At 45.0% G+C, this 25,106-nt stretch overlaps 1 protein-coding gene across 2 annotated transcripts in view; it reads left to right on the top strand.

The window, feature by feature from the left end:
• Window positions 1-24,348, top strand: part of disp1 (dispatched homolog 1) — a 167,808-nt gene extending 143,460 nt beyond the window's left edge. For both annotated transcript variants that reach the window (XM_080744251.1, XM_080744252.1), the window contains 11 exons: window positions 4,625-4,654; window positions 6,812-6,935; window positions 8,822-8,949; window positions 12,734-12,828; window positions 14,205-14,302; window positions 14,768-15,271; window positions 15,980-16,243; window positions 16,710-16,898; window positions 17,274-17,912; window positions 18,610-18,873; window positions 21,196-24,348. In XM_080744251.1, the coding sequence (XP_080600377.1) occupies window positions 4,625-4,654; window positions 6,812-6,935; window positions 8,822-8,949; window positions 12,734-12,828; window positions 14,205-14,302; window positions 14,768-15,271; window positions 15,980-16,243; window positions 16,710-16,898; window positions 17,274-17,912; window positions 18,610-18,873; window positions 21,196-23,049 (4,189 nt within the window). In that variant the 3' untranslated portion in view covers window positions 23,050-24,348. The remainder of the gene's footprint in view (window positions 1-4,624; window positions 4,655-6,811; window positions 6,936-8,821; window positions 8,950-12,733; window positions 12,829-14,204; window positions 14,303-14,767; window positions 15,272-15,979; window positions 16,244-16,709; window positions 16,899-17,273; window positions 17,913-18,609; window positions 18,874-21,195) is intronic.
• Window positions 24,349-25,106: the final 758 nt, after the last annotated feature.

The raw sequence follows: 25,106 nt of genomic DNA, 5'->3' as shown, positions 1-25,106 counted from the left end.
TTTAAAAATGATTTAAACTAGTGAAAACAGCCGATCTACAAGCACACAACGCCCTGCGGTGCGAGGCGGTGTGTGCTTGTAGATCTGCTGTTTTCACTACTTTTGTGTGACGGCCTTGTATGATGAAGCAGGGCTTTGCTTTGCGAAAAAATCTACAAATTTGAAACTTGGAGATATGAGGTTTCTGCCCGACAGTGACGATTTACTTTGTTGGCCGCCCAGCCCCCAAAATGGAACGAAGGCAGACATTTTATTTTTAATTATTTTCCTAATGGCCGGCCTGGACCGGCCGGGAATGAACCGGCCGTTCGGGAGTTGTCCCGCTTTTCCCAATGGCCAGCATGTCCCTGGAACCTATCTCTGTCCTGGATTCCGCCGTTCCAGGTCCATACATGGAAAACCGACGGAGAACAGAGCGCAAAGTAACAGCCATAAATTACCAATACAGATTTTTTTCTCCCCCCCCGTTGGCTAATAATGTTAATCTAGAGAAAGGGTTGGGCCCAATGTGGTTTTCATTAGCTGTTGTTGGTTTGAATCAGGAAAAGAGTCACTTTTATATGACAAATCATTACTTACGGGGGAATTCGGTCCAAAAAAAAGAAGAAGAAAAGAACGGGGTTATTACTATAATGAATAGTTTAATCAGCATTTGACTGCATGAACAGAACAGCCCTCGCTAAAAGCAAGAATAGAGGCTGGCACTCACAACATCCTGATGTCAACATAAGCTATTATACTAGTTTTATTTTTAACCGTTGTTTTTTTTAAAGCAATCCTGCTATATTGGACAGCACTGTGGCGAGAGACCAGAGTACAAATGACACACAACAAAACGTCTCGAGCCAGATTCAAGACTACAGATCGAGGACATTGTGATTTAGCGGTCGGAGCTCCGAACTGACTCAGTCCTCAGGCCGTTCCCACCAGCTGAACTTTTTTACAGAGTGGATGTAACTGTTGTGATAATGAATTTGTCACCTATTAAGTTGATCTATCTTTACTCGTTTCAAGTTGCTGGCTTGCTATGACGTCCCCTCCCCTCCTCGCGGTGTGTGTGTGTGTGTGTGTGTGTGTGTGTGTGTGTGTGTGTGTGTGTGTGTGTGTGTGTGTGTGTGTGTGTGTGTGTGTGTGTGTGTGTGTGTGTGTGTGTGTGTGTGTGTGTGTGTGTGTGTGTGTGTGTGTGTGTGTGTGTGTGTGTGTGTGTGTACATATACTACGAGTGTTTTCTCGACCTGTGCCACTTCGACATCTGGCCGTTGTGTTAACGTGTCCGGCGAAGCTTTAAAAAAGGGATTTACTGCCTCCCTCAAAAACATACCATGTGAAGGGGGGGAAAAAACTTTCCAACCAATGGCCCTTGTTCATTTGTGCTTTTCGGTCACCACGGCAGCCACTAATTATAGCGTTCTGCGAATTTTGGAGTTTTAAAAGGGGGGAGAAAAAAAGGGGGGGGGGCGCAGAAAATACAACGACCTCTTTGGCCCTTGTTGTTCGTGTTGCTTGCTACCGTCACGGAAAAGCTCAGATGTCCTCTAGCGCCCTGACCGGCTGCGGGCGCACGGCGGCCTCTCTGAGGTCACTTCCTGTTTGGTTTTGGGTTTCCTCATTGATAATTTAAGACCTGATGTGGTCCCATTATATTGGTGTTGGATTTGTCCAGTGAATCCCTGTGAACGATGACTGTACATGGCAGGCAGTGAGTGAGCGTATGCTCTTATCCAGGATGAACTTACTTGCATCTTACTTGTTTTTTAGACATACACATTTTGCGTGTGACTTAGGTGATTTGATTTGATTTGATTGATTAGTTTATGTTCGTGTCCAGCACACCAAGTGCTTGCCAACCCTCTTGCGTTTATAAGACACCTTTTTACGCTCACACCATGTTTTACACATAGAGTTATAAGAAGAATAGAGAGGACACCAGATATCCCCGCCCGTCCACTTGCATTGAGTTGCTCACCCAGCGCATGAGGCGTTTTCACCCCTTCTTCCGGGTAGTAAAACCGTGACGTAGTGGGGCCACTGTGACGCATTTTGCGTCATAGTTTGGACGCGCTGGGGCTCCAATTCATGAACGAGCACTTCCGGTATGAACGCGCGTCAATACAAAGAAGCCTAGATGCGCGTTCATGTTTCTGGCCCCAACTGCAGTAGCTCAAAACGGCCACCATGTCCATGGCGCTTCAGAGCTCACCCAAGGTTCTGGGGGCTTGGTTTTACATTATGTGTTCTGTCCTCTCTCCCAAGCTTGACAAAGACAATATGCCACAACAAAAGTAAACTATAATATAAACTGTTTGTAAACTGGACCTGGAGTTGGCTTTGTACGCTTTTTTCCCCGTCTACACCAAATTATCTTCACCAAACACGGCCGGTACACACCATCGTCAAATCATGTTTCCCCCACAGCATATGGATGCTGCGCTTCCAGAGGTTAACATTTGGAGCTTATGGCAAGGGCTGTCACGATTATGACATTTTACATGACGATTAATTGTCACTCAAATAAATTGCGATTAACGATTCAGTTGTGTTTCTGCTGTTGACAATTACATTCCTGTTTGGCTTGCACGCTTTGAAGTTGCACTTGGCAGCTATGACACCTAACCTAAATACACAAAGAAATGACTTTAGGCCTACATATTTGGCAACTTTGTACTTGAAAAAGAACATTGATAGTGGAGATAGCCGACCTATAAGCTCACGTCGCATCGCGTCACGTTGTGAGCTTGTAGATCTGCTATCTCCACTGTTTTTGTGAAATGTGAAATATGAAAACATGTTCAACATGTAAACGATTATGATGATTATGACAAAATAATTGCGATTATGACAAAATAATTGCGATTCGACGATTGTGTAACAATTGTGACAGCCCTACTTATTATGGCCTTTGTGCAGTTAGACCAGTTTTTGATGAAGATCATAAACTGTGTCCCCCCCCCCCCCCCTCCACCCAGCTTGTATCTCTTATCTCCGGCGGCCCTGCTGTGATCCGGGGGCCATATCTGATTCCTCTTTCGTCCTCTCCTCCCCCTCGTCTTGGTGGGGCATTCCGGACGCTCCCCTGCTGCTCTGGAGAGAGAGAGGATATGATGAGAAGAGCAGACCAGTCCAGAGCAGCTGAAAGCTTCATAGGACTGTGTGTGTGTGTGCGTGTGTGTGTGTGTGTGTGTGTGTGTGTGTGGCAGTGTGTGTGTGTGTGTGTGTGTGTGTGGCAGTGTGCGTGTGTGTGCACGCACATGCCCGTGTGTGTTTGTGTACGTGTATGTGAGCAGCTGAATGCAAAAGAAATTGTATGAAAGTGTGTGCATGAGCATGGTAGTCTGTGTGAATCTGTTTAGATCAGTTCTGTCCTCGTATTGATATTACATCTAATGGATTCTTATTTTAAACTTGGTCTTAGTTAAACTTGGTCTTAGTTAAAAAGGAACATCTCTGGGGCAATATAGTGATAATGTTCTCGTGTTTAGCTAGCTCAGAATTAACAACCACTGCTGTGCGGAAGTAGCTTGCTGGTTGGTCAGACAGGGAGTCACAGGGACCAATCAGAATGCTGATAATGGGGTCCATTGTCAGTGTTGCTGAAAAGTGCACGCACATCCCTCTGCGTCAAGTCCGCTTTTGGGTTTTGGCAGCGTTCAATGTCTCATCCCAAGCTCAAGCCATCCCTCCATGTGCCCATTTTGTAGCGTGTGCACCAAAGTGTCCGTCTGTGACCGGTCTATGTACTGCAGGGTTCCCCAATTAGTTTTCCCCAAGGGCCGAATTATGTCTAGGGTACCAAGCCGAGGGCCACAACATTGCAGGGGGCAACGGTGGCGTTCCCACTACTCCAGCGACAGTTTTCGTTGTTGTCGGGTGAAAATCGTGTATGTCCAAAACCATTCGCTACTTTTGTGCGACGGCCTTGTATGATTTGCGAAAGAACGTACAAATTTGGAGATACGAGATTTCCACCCGACAACGACGATATACTAGTGTTGTTGCTGCTCTTATACCACCATTATTACTGGGGTTGGTGGGGGGAACCCACCAATTATTACCGCTGGCCGCCTATTGGGGAACCCTGATGTACTGTATCTACACACTCAACTGATTAGAAACTGGGGGCAGAGGAGTTGGTTTCAGTGCTGCCTGTTTTCTCATATGTAAGGTGTGTAGTAGTACTGCTGTAAGGCAGGGGTCTTCAACAGGGGGTCCTCAGAGTTACTACAGGGGGTCCTCCAAATCTTTGTGTGATAGAAGCCTTTTTTCCATTTCTATATTAACCACTTGAACCCTGGCCTAATTTACATGAACCCAAAATACACTGATTACACTATATGGAATCTATGAAGAGGTTGTGGGGGTCCCTGCTTCATCTCTCTCTCGACTAAGGGGTCCTTGGCCTGAAAACGTTGAAGACCCCTGCTGTAAGGGACAAAATCAAACAACTACCCCCCCCCCCCCCCCCCCTCCCCCCCTTTCCCCATCTCCACTAAATCAGCTCACGAAAAAAAAAACATGTTCTCACTCGTCCTCCCCAACAGATGCTGGGGAGAATCTGTTTTTGATTGGCTGTAGCTTTGATTTCCAAATGTATGATTTATTTGCCCGTTTTCTTTTTGTTTTTCAGCCCTGCAAGGCCTTTTCGATTCCCCAAAAGGTAAGACCTGCCAAAAAGCCTTTCCTTTCCACTTGAATTTATGGCTTGGAAAGCTTCATCGTCCTCCTTGCATTCTGTCTGTCTTTATCTCTATTTCATCCCCCTCCCCTCTCTCTCTCTCTCTCTCACACACACACACACACACACACACACACACACACACACACACACACACACACACACACACGGACACACTCATTAATTAGTTGAGTTGTAACAGGTTTCTTTCACAGTACACATGTTGTTCTGCGCTGTTTTGCTTGTCTACCATGTTGTCATTTGTATGAATGTATTTATAGTGGATTCGATTTGTCCAATCTCTCTCACACACGCACGCACGCATGTGCATGCACGCACCATTACTCTTCCCTCCCTCTGTTTCGTCTCTCTTCCTGTCTGTTGCTCGTTGCCAATGCTTTCCCATCATCTATCCATCACGGCTCTCGCCGAGCCGTCACTCCCCCCCAGCACTGAGTCCAGGGACGTGCTGGCCATTGGGAAAAGCGGGACAACTCCCGAACGGCCGGTTCATCCCCTGGCCGGTCCAGGCCGGCTATTAGAATTATTTTTTTAATAAAATGTCTGCCTTCGTTCCATTTTGGGGGCTGGGCGGCCAACAAAGTAAATCGGCACTGTCGGGCAGAAACCTCATATCTCCAAGTTTCACATTTGTAATTTTTTTTGCAAAGCAAAGCCCTGCTTCATCATGCAAGGCCGTCGCACAAAAGTAGTGAAAACAGCAGATCTACAAGCACACAACGGCGTTGTGTGCTTGTAGATCGGCTGTTTTCACTAGTTTAAATCATTTTTGGTTTCCACCCGACAACAGCGAAATATAACTCATGTAATTGGCCCACTGGCTTGTCACTTTGTCACAAATCTTTGAGTAGCAGCAGCCTATAGAGAGATCTCTCTCTCTATAGCACGCAATGAGGGCCTCTCCAACTCTTTTTCCCGGGCTGAATCAGGGGCCCAGCATGTCCCCGCCCAGCACTGAGTCATCACAGTAGTTGATCTGCGTTCTCCTTCCCTCTCTGTACCTGCTCTCTGTTAAACATCTCAACCCCGCTCTCTCTGTTAACCTCTGCCCTGCTCACCCCAGCACCGCCTAATCAATCACCAATCAGTGGCTTGCGATGTCATATTGTTCTATTGAGTTTCCATGCTAGAGTGTTACAAGTTGTAGCACTAAAACCTGGAAGTGAGTTCACAAGAGGTTCCCTACAGCCAGATTTCCATTTTTTCCCCCCATATTCTTTTGGAACGGTTCCTGACACTCCCAACATTTGTCTGAGTGTGCACTGTATGTCGGCATGAGTACGGCAACGCCAGCTGTTGAGCAGCATGCACCGCTCACTTCACACTGGTGTGATTTTTACAACATAAATTACACCAGTAACTCTCTCAACCTTCAATTTAGAAGGTTTGTGTTTATTTATTTTGATTGGATTTTTTCTAATTTCTTAATGCATTAAAACAAAAACAAATAAAGTCTGGTGTGGGATATTTATTTTTCACAGTTTAGGGACAATTCATTCCAGGTAGATTTGACGGATTTGATAAATGTGTGTGTAAAGTTGTTATTCTTTTTTTTTCTTATACTTTATTGTGTCAAAAACATGTAACACTCACTGCATTTTCAATTAATATCATTACATGTTATGTACCTTTAAGACATTTTGACACTTTTTTTTTTTTTGTTATTCTTAAAACTAGTCCTAAAAGTGCAACAGAATTGTTAACCCACTGAAACTGGGAAAGCTCCTGTGTCATATTTAGATTTTAGCTTTTGTACATCTGCTGTTTTTGAACATTTCTGCTAGAAACACTGATCTAGAAGGCATTTGTAGAATCGGCCTAATGGGTCTTGATGGGTTCAAGCTGAAGGAATTCCGACGATTCATTGCATTTAGCAAAGTCATGCAGTGAATACGTGTACATACTACATAGTGCTTAACCCTGATAACTACTGACACATACTGATATGGGATCATGTGAGTCATAGCTAAGCTTATAGCACATCCATAGGGTGATTATCACACGTTTATATTTTCCCATATTAGGAACTATTTCAAACCATCCGTGAGTACGGGTGGTGTTTATCCTCTGGCTGACGTGTTAGATTAACGGCCTTCTCCTCCTCCTCCTGTTCCACAGCTATGCGGAGCTGATAGCCGATTGGCCGGTGGTGGTGCTGGGCGTGTGCACGGTGCTCATCGTGGTGTGTGCCCTGGTGGGCATCCTGGTGCCGGACCTGCCCGACTTCTCTGACCCGCTGCTGGTGAGTCCGCCTCCTGTCAGTCTAAAACAGTGGTTCTCAACCTTTTCAGCCCACGACCCCCAAAATAATCATATTTTAACTGGGAACCCCCCCCCCCATCCTGACAAGCACTAAGAGTTGAGGCATTAGATTTTGTGTAACACAGTTCTATTGTGAAAATAGCCGATCTACATGCTCACAACGCCTCGTGTTGCGAGGCGTTGTGAGCATGTAGATCGGCTATTTTCACAATTTCTGCCTCTAATATTTGACAATTTGGCCAATGTTTGATTTGTCATTTTAGAAGTATTAAAAAGTCCTTAAATTGTCTCTTTAGAAATGTGTAGATACCCTCTATACACTTAAACTTTATGTTGGTTTGTTTACTGTTGAGTGAGAAAACAACATTGCACATTAAGTTAATCATCTGGGGACCCCCCAAAATAATTTGAGAACCATTGGTCTAAAATACATGGCAGGTGGGAGGAGTCTTAAGCTTGACTCATGCTCCTGCCTAGTGTTGTAGTACTAGAGTCAATGACTTGTCTCGAGTCAGGACTCAAGTCCAAATTTTCATTGGCTCAGTCTCGTCTCGGACCCATAGTTTTCTATTTATTTTTTTATCTGGTCTCTGTCTTGACTTGGTCTCGACCCCTGTTGGTCTCGGTATTGTCTTGGACTCGACCCCGTCCCGCACTCGGTCTTGACTCGGACTCGCACCCCCTCGGACGTGCTCTTGACTTGGACTCGCTTTAGGTGGACTCGACTACAGTCGACCCACAAGCTCACAACGCGTCAGGGATGTGGCTCGTTGTGAGCTTGTAGGTCTGCTATTTTCAACGTGCGACACGTGAATCGTTTAATGGTTAATTGTTGTGATAATGATAATGATTTTATTTATATAGCACTTTCCCCAAACAAGGCAACAAAGTGCTTTACAGATTAAAGAGCAGCATAATAATCATATCGGTTTAAACAGCATACAAAAATCTACAAAAAAATCAATGGGTAACTTAATTAAAACGAAAATAACAGAAGTAAAGAATTGATAACACAATTAAGTGTCAGTTAGTCATCATTTCACATTTTGTGTCTGGGTTGCTCAGTCGGTCACCTTTCGACCACAAGGTCATGGTTAGATCCCGGGCACCCCCAACTCAGCGTTTGAGTAGCATGGCTTGGGTGCAAGTCGTGCAGTAAGTACTGGGAGCTGACGGTAGGAGTTGCGCTCCACCTCAGCAATCCATCTCCCAGTGTTCTAGCGCACTGTGAGACAAGGCTAGACTCCCGCACCCTGGCTGATACCGACAATAAGTATGCTCTAGAACAGGGGTGGGCAACTTTGATGATGGTGAGGGCCACTACATTTTCACACTCACTCCAGAGGGCCACTATGCATATACATATCAAAAATAGCCGATCTACAGGCTCAAAACGCGTTGCAGTGCGACGCGTTTTGAGCTTGAGATCGTCTATTTTTGCTATTTTTGAAGTGGAATCCTGAAAATTAACTTTTTTTAAAATATTATTTGTTCATTTCAAATGCATTTATATGTTCTTATGTTAACTTTATGAACTGAAATACAAATACATTGGACATGAAAAATACAATAACATTTTAATACTAGTCTAAGCTACTAATATAGACTGAAGTAATTAAAGCCGGTCATTTTTCCATGTTTGCAATTGTAACAGCTGAAAAAAAAGTACTCCAATATCAACCTGCGGGCCGCATTAAGTGAAGGTTGGGGCTGCATGTGGCCCCTGGGCCGCCAGTTGCCCATGTACGCTCTAGAATGAGATAAACACACCACTTTATTCACTTAAGTTAAAACGTATCCTTAGTTGAACTGGCTCTATAATAGACAAAAGATTGACAAAAGATTCTCTCACCTTTCCTTTTCCAGGGGTTCGAGCCACGGGGAACAGCCATAGGCCAGCGGCTGGTCACGTGGAACAACATGGTGAAGAACACTGGCTACAAAGCTACCCTGGCCAACTACCCCTTCAAATATGCAGACGAGCAGGCCAAGAAGTAACTACATTATACTCACTTTTCTGCTTCTCCTAAAACTAGAAACTAAAGCAGTAGGACTGGTCAAATAATGGGAATCACTTATTACTGCAGTGGGTAGTTAACACATCTGGTGCCAACCCAGAGTTTCCCGAGTTTGTATTGGTACCACCCCTGTGCCAACCCCAAGTTTCCCTAGTTTGGGCCGTTTTTGAAGATTTATTTATTTATTTATTTTTTCATTTTTTTTCCCCAATTTTTTTTGGACCTCCAGAAATGTATTAGGCATGATCGCGATTAACCCCCATACCAACCCATTCTTTCAAACATGGCAGCCATGTTTGTTTACATCTGAAGAAAACATAATGGCTGCTAAATCATGTATGCCTGAACGGATTTCCAAGCGGATTTTTTTGTTTGAAAGCTGTGAACAGTGTGCACACACGTGGTGCATCATCTAGGCATGGGCGTGCACGATCCGTGCACTATAAATTACATGGAGGTCTATGGAGACCATGGCATCGCGGGACATTGAAGAGAAAAATCTTTGCAACATAAGTGTTAACAATGCCTCATTGTAAAAAAACTAAAAACTAAATCAGTTAATTTGAAATCGGCATCCTATTGTGATACAAAAGCAAAAGGTGCATTGATTGTGCCCCCTCGGGGCAGGAAGGGCCGGCCTTAGAGAGAGGGGTGATGAGAGTGAAGGGAGGTGGGGGGTGAGCGCCGCTGACGGACACAGAGCAATGTTTCAATCCTTCCTGAAAGATGAGAGAAACAGAGACGATGTGTCTATCCACAGGTCATCTTCTGTCAGCGGTCATTTGGGGGAAAAAAGTCTCTTCAATTATCAACAACGCAAGACGTTGAATGTGTCTGTCCTTCTGTCTCTCTCTGTCTGTCTGTCTGTCCTATCTTTATTCCTCTGCATGATAAGGAATTTAGCATATATGTCAAAATGATGGTCCAAAGTCAAGGCACAAGGCCTTGTAGACTAAACAGGGATTGTCTGTATTTCTTAATGTATAGTATTATACATCTATTTATGTCTGTCCCCTCAAAAGTACTGTAGCCCAGTCAGAGCTCAGGCCGCTATAGGCACAACAATAGAACTCTGTTCATTCATATATGAAGACAACATTAATAGTCTGCAAAAGCAAAAATGCCTGGTGAAGAGATAGATAGATAGATAGATAGATAGATACCTTTATTATCCCAAGGTGGAAATTCAGTCACCCAGAGTCACACAGCAGTTAAAGGACCAGGTCACCTCTGGGACAACCAGATCTTATTTTATTGTTGTGTGGGACACGATCAACACAATCCAGAGTTATTTTTTGTGTTCAATCTGTGTTTTTAGATATTTTAGTATTTAGGCCGATTTCAGCATGCTACAACTGGTCATATGATGCAAAATGCATCATATGACCAGTTGTAGCATGCTGAAATACTAACATATCTAAAAACACAGATTGAACACAAAAAATTATTCAGGATTGTGTTGATCGTGTCCCACACAACAATAAAATAAGATCTGGTTGTCCCAGAGGTGACCTGGTCCTTTAAGGTTACAGGACAGTAAGAAAAAGAAAAAGGACTGTGAGTGTTGTGTACAGCCGAGCACAAAAAAACAAACAAGAAAGAAGAATCAACAATACAGGAGAATCAACCATACAGAGCAATTAAGTTAAAACAAATAAAAAAAATATATATGTATATATAAAGTGTCAAGAACAGTTAAAAAACACAGCACAACAATAAAATAGTAGTACTTAACGTTTCTATAATGGAAGTGAAAACTCATGAACAGTGTGAAAGTTAGTAGGTCAATATCCATGCATGTTAAAAGGAATATTAGTTCATGTAAAGTACTTCCATACTCATAGGTGATGTATTAATACAGAACGCTGTTTCCATTTGGCCAAATGAGACATTGGCCCTCGCCACACTACAACATGAACGCAAGCATCCAGCATGTATAGTAGGGCATTCACCCAATATTCGAATATTCGAATATCAAAGTCACTATTTGACATTGTTCACCGAAGTCGAATATTCGCTTTTTTTTCTCTCTTTAAAACATATGTAGTTTATAAAGCTTGGCTAGATAGGAAGTCATAAGAAGAAAATTAAATACATTTTAACTGGGGACCCCCACCCTGACAAGCACTTGGAATTGTAGGTATTACATTTATTGTGACTCGGTTCCGCAGATAAATATTGTGAAACTGTGAGGCGTTGTGAGCATGTAGATCTGCTATTTTCACAATGTTCACCTCTTGCTTACTTAATATATGACAGTTTGGCCTGTCCTGTCGAATATTCGACTATTCGAATACTTTGAGGTCGAATAATTCGAATACTAAAAATCACTATTCGTGAATGCCCTAATGTATAGTGCAACTGAACCCCACATTATAAATCTACGCCGTTTTTGTACTAAACGGCACATGTACGGTTCAAGATTGGACAAGAGAGGCCACACCGTTATTAGACTCTTGTTTACTTCTGCCTGTCTTTCAGTCTGTGCATGTCTCATGTCTCCTAGTGTCACTGCAACCCTACATGTCTGTCTGCAGAGGTAATCGTGTGCTTATACGTGCATAACATGTTCGAGGGGCCTCTGTCCTCTTGTCCGCCCCTCAGTCTGTCCCTCTGACAAGTCACACGATTACTCTCGCTTCCTGTGTCTAGGACAGGACATGCACTCACTCACACATCCACTGACTGACACGCATGCACACGTACACACGCATGAGCTGTCTACACCATAATCCTCTCTTCTTCACAAATACAGACACAGACGCATGTGTGTGCGTGCACACACAAGCACACATTCACATACACATTCCTATACAGATGATACAGCACACACAAGAATTTGCTGCAACCAAATCCTCACAGACATGCGTGTGCGCAGGAACACACATACGTCATTCCTAAAAGCACACACACACACACACACACACACACACACACACACACACACACCACTTACATGCATAGACCCTCTCCGTGGCCCATGTTGAATCGGAGCCATCGTTATTTTGACCATTGCGATAATGATAATTGTATGATTCTGATTAGGGAGACGTAGCAATCAGCGCTGGTTTCTCATCGCTGAGCAGCCTCCTTATAGACCAGGGGTTTTCAAAGTGGGTGACGGGGCACCCTGGGGTGCCGCGACAGCAGTCCAGGGGTGCCGCGAGATCATATGATAATATTTGGAATTTATTTGGACACTTGAAAAAATATTTAGTGTCATTTTAAACTTGAAGTACAAAGTTATTTTCAAGTCGGTTCTAACCAAAACGGCTATTATCTCAAAGTTTTCCTCGCAACATAACCACAAAAATATCGTCACTGTCAGGCAGAAGCCTCGTATCTCCAAGTTTCAAATGTGTACGTCTTTTGGTAAAGCAAAGCCCTGCTTCATCATACAAGACTGTCTCACAAAACTAGTGAAAACGGCCGATCTACAAGCACACGTGTGCTTGTAGATCTGCTGTTTTCACTAGTTTAGTAAATCTTTTAGATGATAAATACAAAATGATCGGTTTTGGACATACAAGGTTTCCACCCGACAACAACGATATCGATATATGCTATAAATATAAGGTGCTGGGAGTGAAAATTATAATGTAGGGGTGCCTCGGATTTAAAACATATTCATGGGGTGCCCTGAGACAAAAAAGTTTGGGAACCCCTGCCTGCAACATCTGTGTACCTCAAAGTGCTTTTCACCAGCTCACGTGTTCACAATAGCAGTACCATGGCTTATTTGTCTGTCTGCTGTCAACAGTCACCAGGAGGACAGATGGACCGAGGATCACTTTGACAGAGACAAGCGACAAGCCGAGTGGGACTTCAGCAAAGAGAGCTTCTGTGATGCACCAGGTATGGCTGTGTCAAGTATACATATACGTACATACAGTATACACGTATACATATATATTCAAAGATTTGCACACATTTTCATGACTTTTTCAAAAATAGCAGATCTACAGTATAAGCTCGCAGCGCGGCACTCGGTGCCGCGCTGTGAGCTTGTATATCTGCTATTTTTCACTGGTTAAAGCATTCAATAATTCTAGGCCTAAATGGGTTAAAAATATACGTGAATATTGTTCATCGCCGGCAACTGAGATATAAGAGCAGTAATACGCGTGACGGCATGATATAGCTATTAAACCACAGCTATAGGCGTTTAAGGCTTCATGTTGTGCCAACAAACCCCTGAGCTGTGATATAATGACAATATACCATGGTGTGGAATGAGTTATTACTTTTATTATTGTTTTATTGCTTTTTTAAATGGTTACCAAATGTGGCAACATGAAAATTATAGACAATTAAAGCAGTTTTAATAACATTTCTCTTAATAGTAATTTCTACAAGACTGCCAGTGCCTGCACAAACAAGGTGGTTGCTATGCAATGTTTTCATCAGCTCTGCCTGTCATCCTTTGCTATTTATGATACTGGCAATGAAGACTCACAAAGGTTTAAGTTACCCACCGTCATCAAAGCATTTGATGGTTAATTCTGTTCACTTAATAGTAGAAGTGCGGTTGCCGTCGACTCTAATGGGGGAGACAATCAGAGAGGGAGAAATGGGTGACATCACGATATCAAGGTATCGTGATGTCTGATTGAAGGGTTACAGCAGATATGAGTAAAGCGCCTTCCAGGCTCCCGAAAGGATCAACGGGGACCGCGCCGCGGTGATACACAAACACACTCGCTCAGCGAGTAAACGCTGTGCGGTATTTCACAAAGATGAGCACAATCCAGCTCTAGCCACCCGCGCTCGCATGCACGAACGAGCACACGCGTGGGGATTTCACAGTACCGGCCAAAATAACCGCCCGCCTCTCATTGAAAATGAATTACTAGGATGCGGTCACCGCGTACCGTCTGGAAGACGCTTTACACAGACACGTACTTCAATGGGAAAACCCTTCGAGAAAAAGGTTACATCAGATGATGAGAAAGCCAGACAAGAACTATAGTCCGGTTGCCCTATGGGCAACCACACTAACTACAGCAGTCTGACCATATATATACCTTGATATTATGATCTCACTCTCTGATTGGCAACCACAGCCAATCATATAGGGGGAAAACGATGACATCGCAATATCAAGGTATGTCTGATTGGGTGAAGGGTCAGATGATGAGAAAAATAGACAAGAACTATAGTCAGGTTGCCCTGCAGGGCAACCACACTAATAAGAGATGACATTTACTAAATTTGTTTGTTTGTTTGTGAAGGGGATAGATACTCCAGACTGGTCTTCGCATCCGCAGAGGGGAAGAACCTGTGGAGTATACAAGCCATCAAATCTATGTGCAATATGGACAACAACAGGGTAAGACACAACCCAAACCACTGTTTTATTGTTTTATACTGTGTATACTGTATACCCTATATGTGTGCGACGCTGTGCGTGTGTGCTTTGATTGCATTTGTTTGTGTTAAATGTGTGATTTTGAGACCTGGTTTACCATGCAATGAGTGAGTGGAATCATTGCTTTTGGTAGATAGAAGCAACCGATAAAGGGAAATATTTAGACTTGTATCATGCAGGTAGATATGCTACAACCCAAGGTTCTACTAATGTCTACATCTAATTAAGGTTATTATATTATCATTCATGAGAGCGAATTCAAATTAAAATACAAATAGGAATGAGACGTTTTAAAACTCAAACGTATGTATTGTATTCAGTGCATTGCATTCATGAATTTGTTTGTGAATTCTTAATCTGCTTCCACGTGGATTTACATTGACATTAATTAAAAGTTTCCTCCCTCTCTCTCTCTTCCTCTCCCAGGTGCGCTCTCACAAAGACTACTGGGACCTGTGCCAGCGGACCAGCGACGCCTCCTGCTGCCCCAGCTGGACGCTGGGCAACTACATCGCCGTCCTCACCAACCGCTCGTCCTGCCAGAAGATCAGCGAGCGCGACGTCACGCACACGCTGAAGATCCTGCGCTCGTGCGCCAAGTACTACCACAACGGCACGCTGGGGCCCGACTGCTGGGACAAGACCACGCGGCGCAAGGACCAGCTCAAGTGCGCCAACGTGCCGCGCAAGTGCACCAAGTACAACGCCGTCTACCAGATCCTGCACTTCCTGGTGGACAAGGACTTCCTCAGCCCCAAGAGCCTGGAGAGCCCGCCGCCCGTGCTCACGTACAGCATGCTGTTCTCGCCCACGGAGAAGGGCGAGTCCATGATGAACATCTACCTGGACAACTTCGAGAACTGGAACGCCTCGGACGGCGTGACGGCCGTGACGGGCATCGAGTTCGGGATAAAGCACAGCCTGTTCCAGGTACAGCGTTGTGAAGTAACTGAGTGCATTTACTTAGGTTCTGTATCTGTACTGGGTTATTTGTTACTTTACTTGTGCAATTCCAATTTACAATGCTTTTACTGCTACTCCACTACATCTCGGATCCAAATGTACTTTTACGTCACTACATTTATTTGAAAACTTGAGTTACTGGTTACTTTGTAGATTTATATTATTACAAAACATTACTTCAGCCCTATATACATTTTGGCTTTTTGAAAATAGCCGATCTACAAGCTCACAATGCGGTTGTGAGCTGGTAGATCGGCTATTTTCAAATGATTTTTAAACATTTGAAAACTTGAAATGGGATATTCTTCATAATGAGTACTCTTACTTTTGGTACTTTTAAGTACATTATGATACCAATACCTTTGTACTTTTATTCAAATAAATTATGAATTCCGGGCTTTTACATGTAATGCTGCATTCACACTGAGAAGCCAAGCTAATGGTTTGCTTGGTTATTCAATGTATTCTCTATGCAAAATTCCAAGCTTTTTTTCCAGCTTGGAAATTTTAAAAGCTGGTTTGCATAGAGAATACATTGAATTACCAAGAAAACCATTAGCTTGGCTTGTCTGTATGTGAATGAGGCATAACAGTAGTATTTCTACATCGCAGCTATCGACGCTTTTCCTCAAGCTAAACATTCGATCACTTTTTCCCCCGCCACCGCTTTCCCAGGACTACCTGCTGACGGACACGGTGTACCCGGCCATCGCCATCGTGATCGTCCTGGTGGTGATGTGCGTGTACACGCGCTCCGTCTTCATCACGCTGATGACCATGATCGCCATCATCAGCTCGCTCAACGTCTCCTACTTCCTGTACCGCGTCGTCTTCAACTTCGAGTTCTTCCCCTTCATGAACCTGACGGCGCTCATCATCCTGGTGGGCGTGGGGGCGGACGACGCCTTCGTGCTCTGCGACGTGTGGAACTACACCAAGGTAGGGCATTCACCAAATATTCGAATATTCGAATATCAAAGTCACTATTCGACCTTGTTCACTGAAGTTGAGTATTCGCTTATTTGAATTTTTTTATTGTTTTCTCTTTAAAAATATATAGTTTATAAAGCTTGGCTAGATAGGAAGTCATAAGAATGAGTTGTCAATGCCCCTGGTGGATGAATTTGTTAATGCTTTATACCAGGGGTTCTCAAACCTTTTTTAGGCTGTGACCCCCAAAATAAACATATTTGAACTGGGGACCCCCACCCTGACAAGCACTTGGAATTGTAGGTATTAATGTGACTCGGTTCCACAAATTGCGAGGCGTTGTGAGCATGTAGATCTGCTATTTTCACAATGTTTGCCTCTTGGCCAGTCCTGTCGAATATTCGACTATTTGAATACTTTGAGGTTGAATAATTTGAATACTAAAAATCACTATTCGTGAATGCCCTACACCAAGGTGGACAAGCCGCACGCCGAGCTCTCGGAGACGGTGAGCATCACGCTGCAGCACGCCGCCCTCTCCATGTTCGTGACCAGCTTCACCACGGCCGCCGCCTTCTACGCCAACTACGTCAGCAACATCACCGCCATCCGCTGCTTCGGCGTCTACGCCGGCACGGCCATCCTGGTCAACTACATACTCATGGTAATAATGATAATAATAAACGTTATTTGTACAGCACCTTCCGTGACATGAAATGCAGCTCAAAGTGCTTTACAGTCAGAGCAAAAGTGAAGCACGGGTGCTTAACAGAAAGAAGTACAAATGATTAACAATAAAGCAGAAAAGAAAAGTAAAAACATAAAACAATATTAAAAACTTTAAAACAAAATGTGTGGACATGAATAACAGCACAGGGATTTAAAATCAACTTAAAGAAAGAGTGAAGAAATAGGCCTTGAGCTGTGCTTTAAAGCTATCCACAGAGGCCGCCTGTCTTAGGTGTAACAAGAGTTTTATTCCAAGCCGTCGGGCTGTAGAAGCAGAATGCTGCTTCACCATATGTTTTATATGTCATAGGTGACGTGGCTGCCCGCCGTGGTCGTGCTCCACGAGCGCTACCTGCCCAACCTGCTGACCTGCTCCAAGCCGCCGGCGCCGCAGCAGAACACGGGCTGCTGCACCCGGACGTTCTGGGCGGGGCTCTGCCAGAAGGCCAACAAGTGCCTGTTCACGGCGTCCGAGGCGTCCAGGATCTTCTTCGAGAAGGTGCTGCCCTGCATCGTCATCAAGCTGCGCTACCTCTGGCTCTTCTGGTTCCTGGCCATCACGGTTGGCGGCGCCTACGTGGTGTGCGTCAACCCCAAGATGAAGCTGCCGTCGCTGGAGCTGGCCGAGTTCCAGGTGTTCCGCGCCTCGCACCCGTTCGAGCGCTACGACGCCGAGTACAAGAAGCTGTTCATGTTCGAGAGGGTCCACCACGGCGAGGACCTCCACATGCCCATCACCATCATCTGGGGGGTGACCCCCGTGGACAACGGGGACCCCCTGAACCCCAAGAACAAGGGCAAGCTGATGCTGGACAGCAGCTTCAACATCGCCAGCCCGGCCTCCCAGCTCTGGATCCTCAACTTCTGCCAAAAGCTGAGGAACCAGAGCTTCATATTCCAGTCAGACGAGCAGGACTTCACCAGCTGTTTCATCGAGACCTTCAAACAGGTCAGTATTTTTGTAGCTTTTTTTTTTTTTGTAGAAATAATACCTGAGAAACTGTCAACTCAAAGGTAGGCTTAGGGCCGATGCATACTCCACTTTTAGAGATGAATTTATTTTGGTTCGGCTCTGTCTAAACTACAATATGACGTCATTCAGAGGTTCGGGGGGGCGGGTACCCTCATTAATTCGACTGTTCGGTGCTGTCGAGATTTTGTGACTCCCCGAACCGAACCGAACCGAAATAAATTCGGCTCTAAAAGTGTAGTATGCATCGGCTCTTACAGGGAGCAAACGCTTCGCCGGCACTCAGAGACATCAAAGAGTTTGACGTGTGGGCATCCAATGTGTTAAGGTGTAATCGGCATGCAGTGGTACAATTTTGAAGTATTTGTACTTTTCCAATTTTCAATACTTTTACTCAAAACAAAAAAGAGCAGACAATACAGAGCCAAAAAAATTAAGTCTGAGGTTTTAAGTGGTTAAATATTAATTTGCAAAACACTGATGCTATTAAAAAGTTGAATCTACAAAACGATTTCATACAGTATGTAGTGGGGGTCCCTGCTTCATCTCTCTCTTAGCTAACGGTTCCTTCTTGGCCTGAAAAAAAAGGAACATTGAATAGCCCTGTACCGTAATCCGTAATATATATTATTTATTTCGTGTATGAACAACTTTCTATACATTCTATCCTATCCAGTGGATGGAGAACCAGGACTGTGAGGAGGCTTCGGTCTACCCGTGCTGCAGCCAGTCCACCTTCCCCTACAAGCAGGAGGTGTTTGAGCTCTGCATCAAGAGAGCCATCATGGAGCTGGACCGGAGCACCAGCTACCATCTGGACAGCAAGACGCCCGGGCCTCGCTTTGACATCAACGACACCATCAGGGCCATCGTCCTGGAGTTCCAGAGCACCTACCTCTTCACGCTGGCCTACGAGAAGATGTTCCAGTTCTATCGCGAGGTACGGCCTGCTGTGTTTTTGCATTATACTGTACTAGATCCTTACCAGTCCTTACCCGTCCCATCTCGGGCCGTTCAGGGTTCCCACGGTCATGAAAGTCCTGGAAATATTTTGAAATTAGATTTTTTTTTCCTTTTCAGTACTGGAAAAGTTTTGGAATTGATCAAGGGTCCTGGAAGGTCCTGGAAAAAATAGCTATGCATTGTCTTTGGTTATTGATTTTGTTAATACCTCTGAAATGACAAATTAAACATTGGCCAAATTGTCAAATATTAGAGGCAGAAATTGTGAAAATAGCAGATCTACATGCTCAGCATGTAGATCGGCTATTTTCACAATAAAACCGTCTTATAAAGAATTCCTCAACTCTTAGTGCTCGTCAGGGTGCAAATATGATTATTTCAGGGGTCATGGCCTGAAAAGGTTGAGAACCACCTGTCTTTGGGCATTGCACATAGGAGTAAGCGACTTGTTATTGAGCTGAATTATTGTTATAGTCCTGGAAATCGTGTTAAATATTCTGGAGAAGTTTTGGAAATGAATTGGTAAAAATGTGTGGGAACCCTGTATTTATAAACTGGATAAATATGCTTTGATTATGTGGTCACCCTTTGCCCCACTCTGATTGGCTACGGTTATGCACGGTTTGTGGCCTGTGATTGGCAATGGGTGTAAAGTCTGTAAACACAGACAGACAGACAGACAGACAGACAGACAGACAGACAGACAGACAGACAGACAGACAGTCAGTCAGTCAGGATTTCTGGAATTTATTGATAGATAGATAGATAGATAGATAGATAGATACAGTAGATAATATAACGTGGCATGGTTTTCTTTTCTACGCGTCCAAGAGCTGTCGAAGCTATTTGCACATTTAGGCAACATCTGCTCTGCTGTCTGCCAATACAGAACCACTGTGTAATTTTCATGGCTTGGATTTGTCAAACTTTGTGTCGTTCGAGCATACAGTGTGCTTTTTTCTTTTGTTGGGGCTGCTTTGGGGACAATGAAGTAATGATGATGATAATAATAATAGTAATGGTAACTACCAGTAAGACTCCCTAATCGGGAGATAAGCGACCGTAGGTCACTTATCTCCACAAATAGGGCAAAAATGTGTTTTGCCCAAATCTTCCTGATCCATGTTGATGACATGAGTGTAGACATACTGTGTAGTGATTTTCGTGATTTTAGGGCAAAATCTGTAGGAGCAGTGTCCAAAAATGTGTTTTTAAAAATCGGCCTGGAGGTGGCGCTATATGGGAGAGATTCATGTTGATGGGATGAGTGTAGACATACTGTGTACCGATTTGCGTGATTTTAGGGCAAAAATTGTAGGAGCAGTGTCCAAAAATGTGTTTTGCAAGAATCGGCCTCATGGTGGCGCTAGAAGAGGGCCATGTGAGAAATGAGGGGTGGGGTCTCCGCGCCGGCAAGGCGGACGAATAGGTACCGGCCCCGGCTGTCCCGGTGGCTCCTAGCCGGAGTTACGGCATTTTATGTGAGCTGCAGTGTAGGGGGTCCTCCACTGGGGGCGCCACCACTTTTGCATCCGTTCTGGAGCACCAGGAGTCGGTGGTCCCCGGGAATTCCCCGTGAGCAGCCCCGTTGGGGTGGTCATTTGGTCAGTTTAGCACATTTGGTCATTTTTTACATCTGGGGGTCCCCCAGGGACCTGGGGGTCCCTGGAGCTCTGGGGGTCCTTGGAGGTTGTAGTTTGGCAGGTAAGGAGTGTGTGTGCAAAATTTGGCATGGATCGGGGCAACGGTTGCGGAGATATGAGCAGGGCAAGAGTGTGACGTGTGAGGTGTGACAGACAGACTGACGGACTGACGGACGGACGGACGGACTTACACTTTGTGCAGGGTTTGATAGTAAATGCGACCTACGGTCGCAAATAGAGGCTTAAGACTCCCTAATCGGGAGATAAGCGACCGTCACTTCACATACACAAACTTGAGAAGGCAATCGTAGCCAATGAGGAGGGAATATGTAGGAGCAGTGTCCAAAAATGAGTTTAGCAAACATCGGCCTGATGGTGGCGCTAGAAGAGGGCCATGTGAGAAATCAGGGGCGGAGGTTGTGATTTGCCATCCAAGGAGTGTGTGTGCAAAGTCTGGCATCGATAGGGCCAACGGTGGAAGAGATAAGAGTAGGGGCAAAAGTGTGACGTGACGTGACAGACAGACAAACTGACTGACGGTGGAGGTTTTGGTAGTAACTGCGACCTGACGGTCGAAACAAGGTTACAAAGTGCTTCACAGTGAACGTGAACCTCGGCTGGTGATGTTATGACTCTAAACTGTGTCTATATTTCAGGTGGACTCCTGGATCACTGAGGAGCTCGTGAACGCCCCGGCAGGGCTCAGCCACGGCTGGTTCATCAGCAACCTGGAGTTCTATGACCTCCAGGACAGCCTGTCGGACGGCACGCTGGTCGCCATGGCGCTGTCGGTGGCCGTGGCCTTCAGCGTCATGCTCCTAACCACCTGGAACGTCATCATCAGCCTCTACGCCATCCTCTCCATCGCCGGCACCATCTTCGTCACCGTGGGCTCCTTGGTGTTGCTGGGCTGGGAGCTCAACGTGTTGGAGTCCGTCACCATCTCCGTGGCGGTGGGGCTGTCTGTGGACTTTGCTGTCCACTACGGCGTGGCGTACCGGCTGGCCCCGGAGCCCGACCGCGAGGGGAAGGTGGTGTTCTCCCTCAGCCGCATGGGTTCTGCCATCGCCATGGCGGCGCTGACCACCTTTGTGGCCGGGGCGATGATGATGCCGTCGACGGTGCTGGCGTACACCCAGCTGGGTACGTTCATGATGCTCATCATGTGCATCAGCTGGGCCTTCGCCACCTTCTTCTTCCAGTGCATGTGCCGCTGCCTGGGGCCCCAGGGCACCTGTGGCCAGATCCCTCTGCCCAAGAGGTTCCAGTGCCAGGCATACTCGGAGGGCACGTCGACGAGCCCCTCTTCTGCCCCGGGAAAGAGCTCCGGGCTGGGCAAATACCAGCTGGACAGCCGGGGTGTGGAGGTGGAGCATTACGAGCTGGAGCCTCTGGCGTCCGGCCACAGAAACGAGGAGAAACCCACAGAGGAGCAGGAGGCGTGCACTCAGCTTTATAATGGAATAACTTCTCACCACGCCTCCGTTCCGTATTCACACATCCCTTATAAGGGCAAAGCTGAGTCTGGGAGAGCAGGACCCGAGAATGGGCTAGTGGCCACTCTGAGCACGCCTTCCAGGTGTCACTATTCACAAAACACCAATTGCAACTGTGGAGAGCGCCCACATCTGCCCCAGCCATGGATCCCACACCACTGCACCCATCACCCCCAGGACTCGCCTTCTTGCCCCACCACCCCTCAACTGTTCCCCGTCTTGGGAAGTCAAACCAGTAAACCAAACGCAGCCCTGTTGTCCACCACCATGGACCCGGTGTACAAGAACATGGAGTGTCGTATGCACTACGTCCACTGTTCCCCAGCTCATTTCCACCACTGCACCCAGGGTAGGATGATGGCCGCCAGGCAGGGGGCCGCCCACAGCTGCCATCTCAGGAACTACTGTGTACACGGTGCAAGCCTACAGGCCGGCCCAGCCAGGGAGCAGAGATCAAACACCCCGAGTCCAACCCAAGACTCAGGTGGCCCAAGCCCCGGCCCTGTTGCAGACCCAGAATCTGTGGGGGAAGAGGAGAGTAGTAAGACGGGGGCGAGGCCCTCCTGCCCCAGTCCAAATATAAGCAACTCAACTCAGACACAGCCTCAGACTCAGGGACCTTCCCCTCCCTCAGTAGCAGGAGCACACACAGCATGCAGCTGCCACGAAAGACAGAGAGGGGCGGACCTTGGTCGAAGTTGTGGTAATAACCACGTGTCAGGTGTGGCCGACAAAGTGGCAACGCAAACGGACACCTCTCATAAAGTCCCTGGCAACCAGGAGAAGCCGGAACGTATTCCCGTCACACGGGAGAGTCAAAGTGTCAAAAAATGCAAACAGAATAACTCAAAAAAGGAGAAGGTGTCCTCCACCTCTCCAAAAAAACTAATCTGTTTTAACAGGACGTTGAAAGCAAAGTGCAATTCTGTCTCAGAGTTTAACGTGCCAAAAACCGAAGCCAACGTGCCTGCTCTTGCAATAAACACCAATCCCTCATCTGAGAGTTTATGTTGACCACAAACAGACATTCAAAAGAGAAAGTCTATCCATTAAAGGTAGTAGATATTGTCCAAAACAGTATGACATCATCAGCATGCAATATCCCTGTGGAATCTTGCAGTATTTGGGGATATCAATCATTGACCTCAAGTGCCTCAATATGTTTCATGAAGCATTATGGACCCACCAAATATGTTCTGTGTTTAAAGTTTTTTTAACAGTTTCCATTCATGTGCCAGATAATGTCTTTGATTTTACATGAAGAATTACTTGGGAATTGTAACTTATGTGACAGAAAGGCTTAAGCCACACAATGCCAGACTATCTCACGAGTTGATTGTGCCCTGTTCTCCATTCGTCCTTTAACTGTTCATGTTGAAATTAATATGCTCATTTTATCTATATCAGCTATTCATGCATTTGAGACAAACCAAATGTAATCACCTCTGCCTCTGACTTTGTTTGCACATGCTTACTCTTTGCTGAAATGCAGCCATTCGATTACAAAAACTAGTAAAACATAATTATGCTTACATGTGTGTTTTGTAGTCACTGTACAAGTGATTGAGCTAGAAATATATACAAAATAAGTATAGTATATGCCTTGTCGCTGACTCAAAGTTTCTATAGTCCACCTTAAAGTTGTGTCAACTCAGCCACAGCAACTGTTACAGAAGAAGGTAAAAGCATTACCTTGACTGCAGCCATGTTATCCTTACAAAGAGAACCAAATCCTTTGGCTAGCATGATGGCATCATATCTACTTTAGCTACTGTACAAAACCAGAGCACCCTCAGGTGGAATCATTGAACGGATCTTGTCATCCAGGCATGTTTCTTACTTCTTTCACCTCGCAAGATAGTCTGGCTAAATTTAATCAAAGATGCCATTTTGAAGTTTTGCTAGCTAAATACCCTGCTCATAAGGCAAGAATCCATCCACATCAGCGGTGAAATGTACAGTATCTATCTATGTGATATTGTGTCTCATACTTGATATATTGTTCCAGATACAGTCTCACAAGTTCACAAACTATAATTAAAAATACAACGTAAAAGTTGATTATGAAAAAGGCATTGGCTCAATTTTTATTATTTTTTGTATTTGTGGGAGCTTTCCCATTTCTGCCTGATTTACACTTGGTTGCGCATTGTGTCGTGAACCGAAGATCTATGATCTACAAGCTCTCACAACCTGTCGCTTATGTTGTGAGCTTGTCGATTGGCTATTTTATATATGTGACACCAGTGCACAACTAAGTATAAATGAGTTTTTGCTGTAATGATCATGCCGCCACATGTTCCCGGACCCCATAATGAGAGGTGTGTAACTGTATGATTAAAATGTATTTTTAAGTGATATTGTCAAGCTCATTTTTCTCATCCCATACACAACTAAACACAAGAGACAGACAGGCACAGGCAAGCAAACAGATAGATGTACTATGCACACAGCAGCAAGGGGATAAAATGAACACTATACGGGGCTCTATTCAAAGGGGGGCATAGCTTTAGAAATAACAAAGTGTACACCTGTTTCATTGTCTCATTGCTGCTGGCGCCACTGGTGCTAGCGCTACTGGCCTGGAGCCCAGAGTCTGTGTGAGTCTGTTATATGTAGGCCTACTGGTCTGGGCTGGCTATAGCCTCTGACATCATAGACCCATAGACTTCATTCACACAAATGATTGTTTTTTTCTTTTTTACTCTTGTTCAGTCCGAATACACAATTTTAAAATGATGGTTTTAAGGCCGTTTTATTTCACATAATTGAAAATATGTTTATTACAATTTACAATGTAGGCATTTAGCAGATGCTTTTAATCCAAAGCAATTTACAATAAGCAGGTAATACATCAATATAATAAGCAAGATAATATGTGTCAGTACATCAACAATATAACAATGGTCCTGATTTAATACTTTATATTGCATAGGAAAAGGTACAGGACCGTACAGTTTACTGATACAAGGTCAACCTAGCATAAAGACCACTAGTAAGCTTTTAGGCTTGTTTGCATTGGCATTGGGGTCCCTTTGTACTCAATTCATAGGCCTACAAGATTAAATGAC

Source organism: Nannobrachium achirus (genome assembly GCF_963921795.1).
Source record: "Nannobrachium achirus genome assembly, chromosome: 16".
Taxonomy (NCBI): Eukaryota; Metazoa; Chordata; class Actinopteri; order Myctophiformes; family Myctophidae; genus Nannobrachium; species Nannobrachium achirus.
Note: the sequence above shows the minus strand (reverse complement) of the source record. Positions and strands in the feature narration are given on the sequence as shown.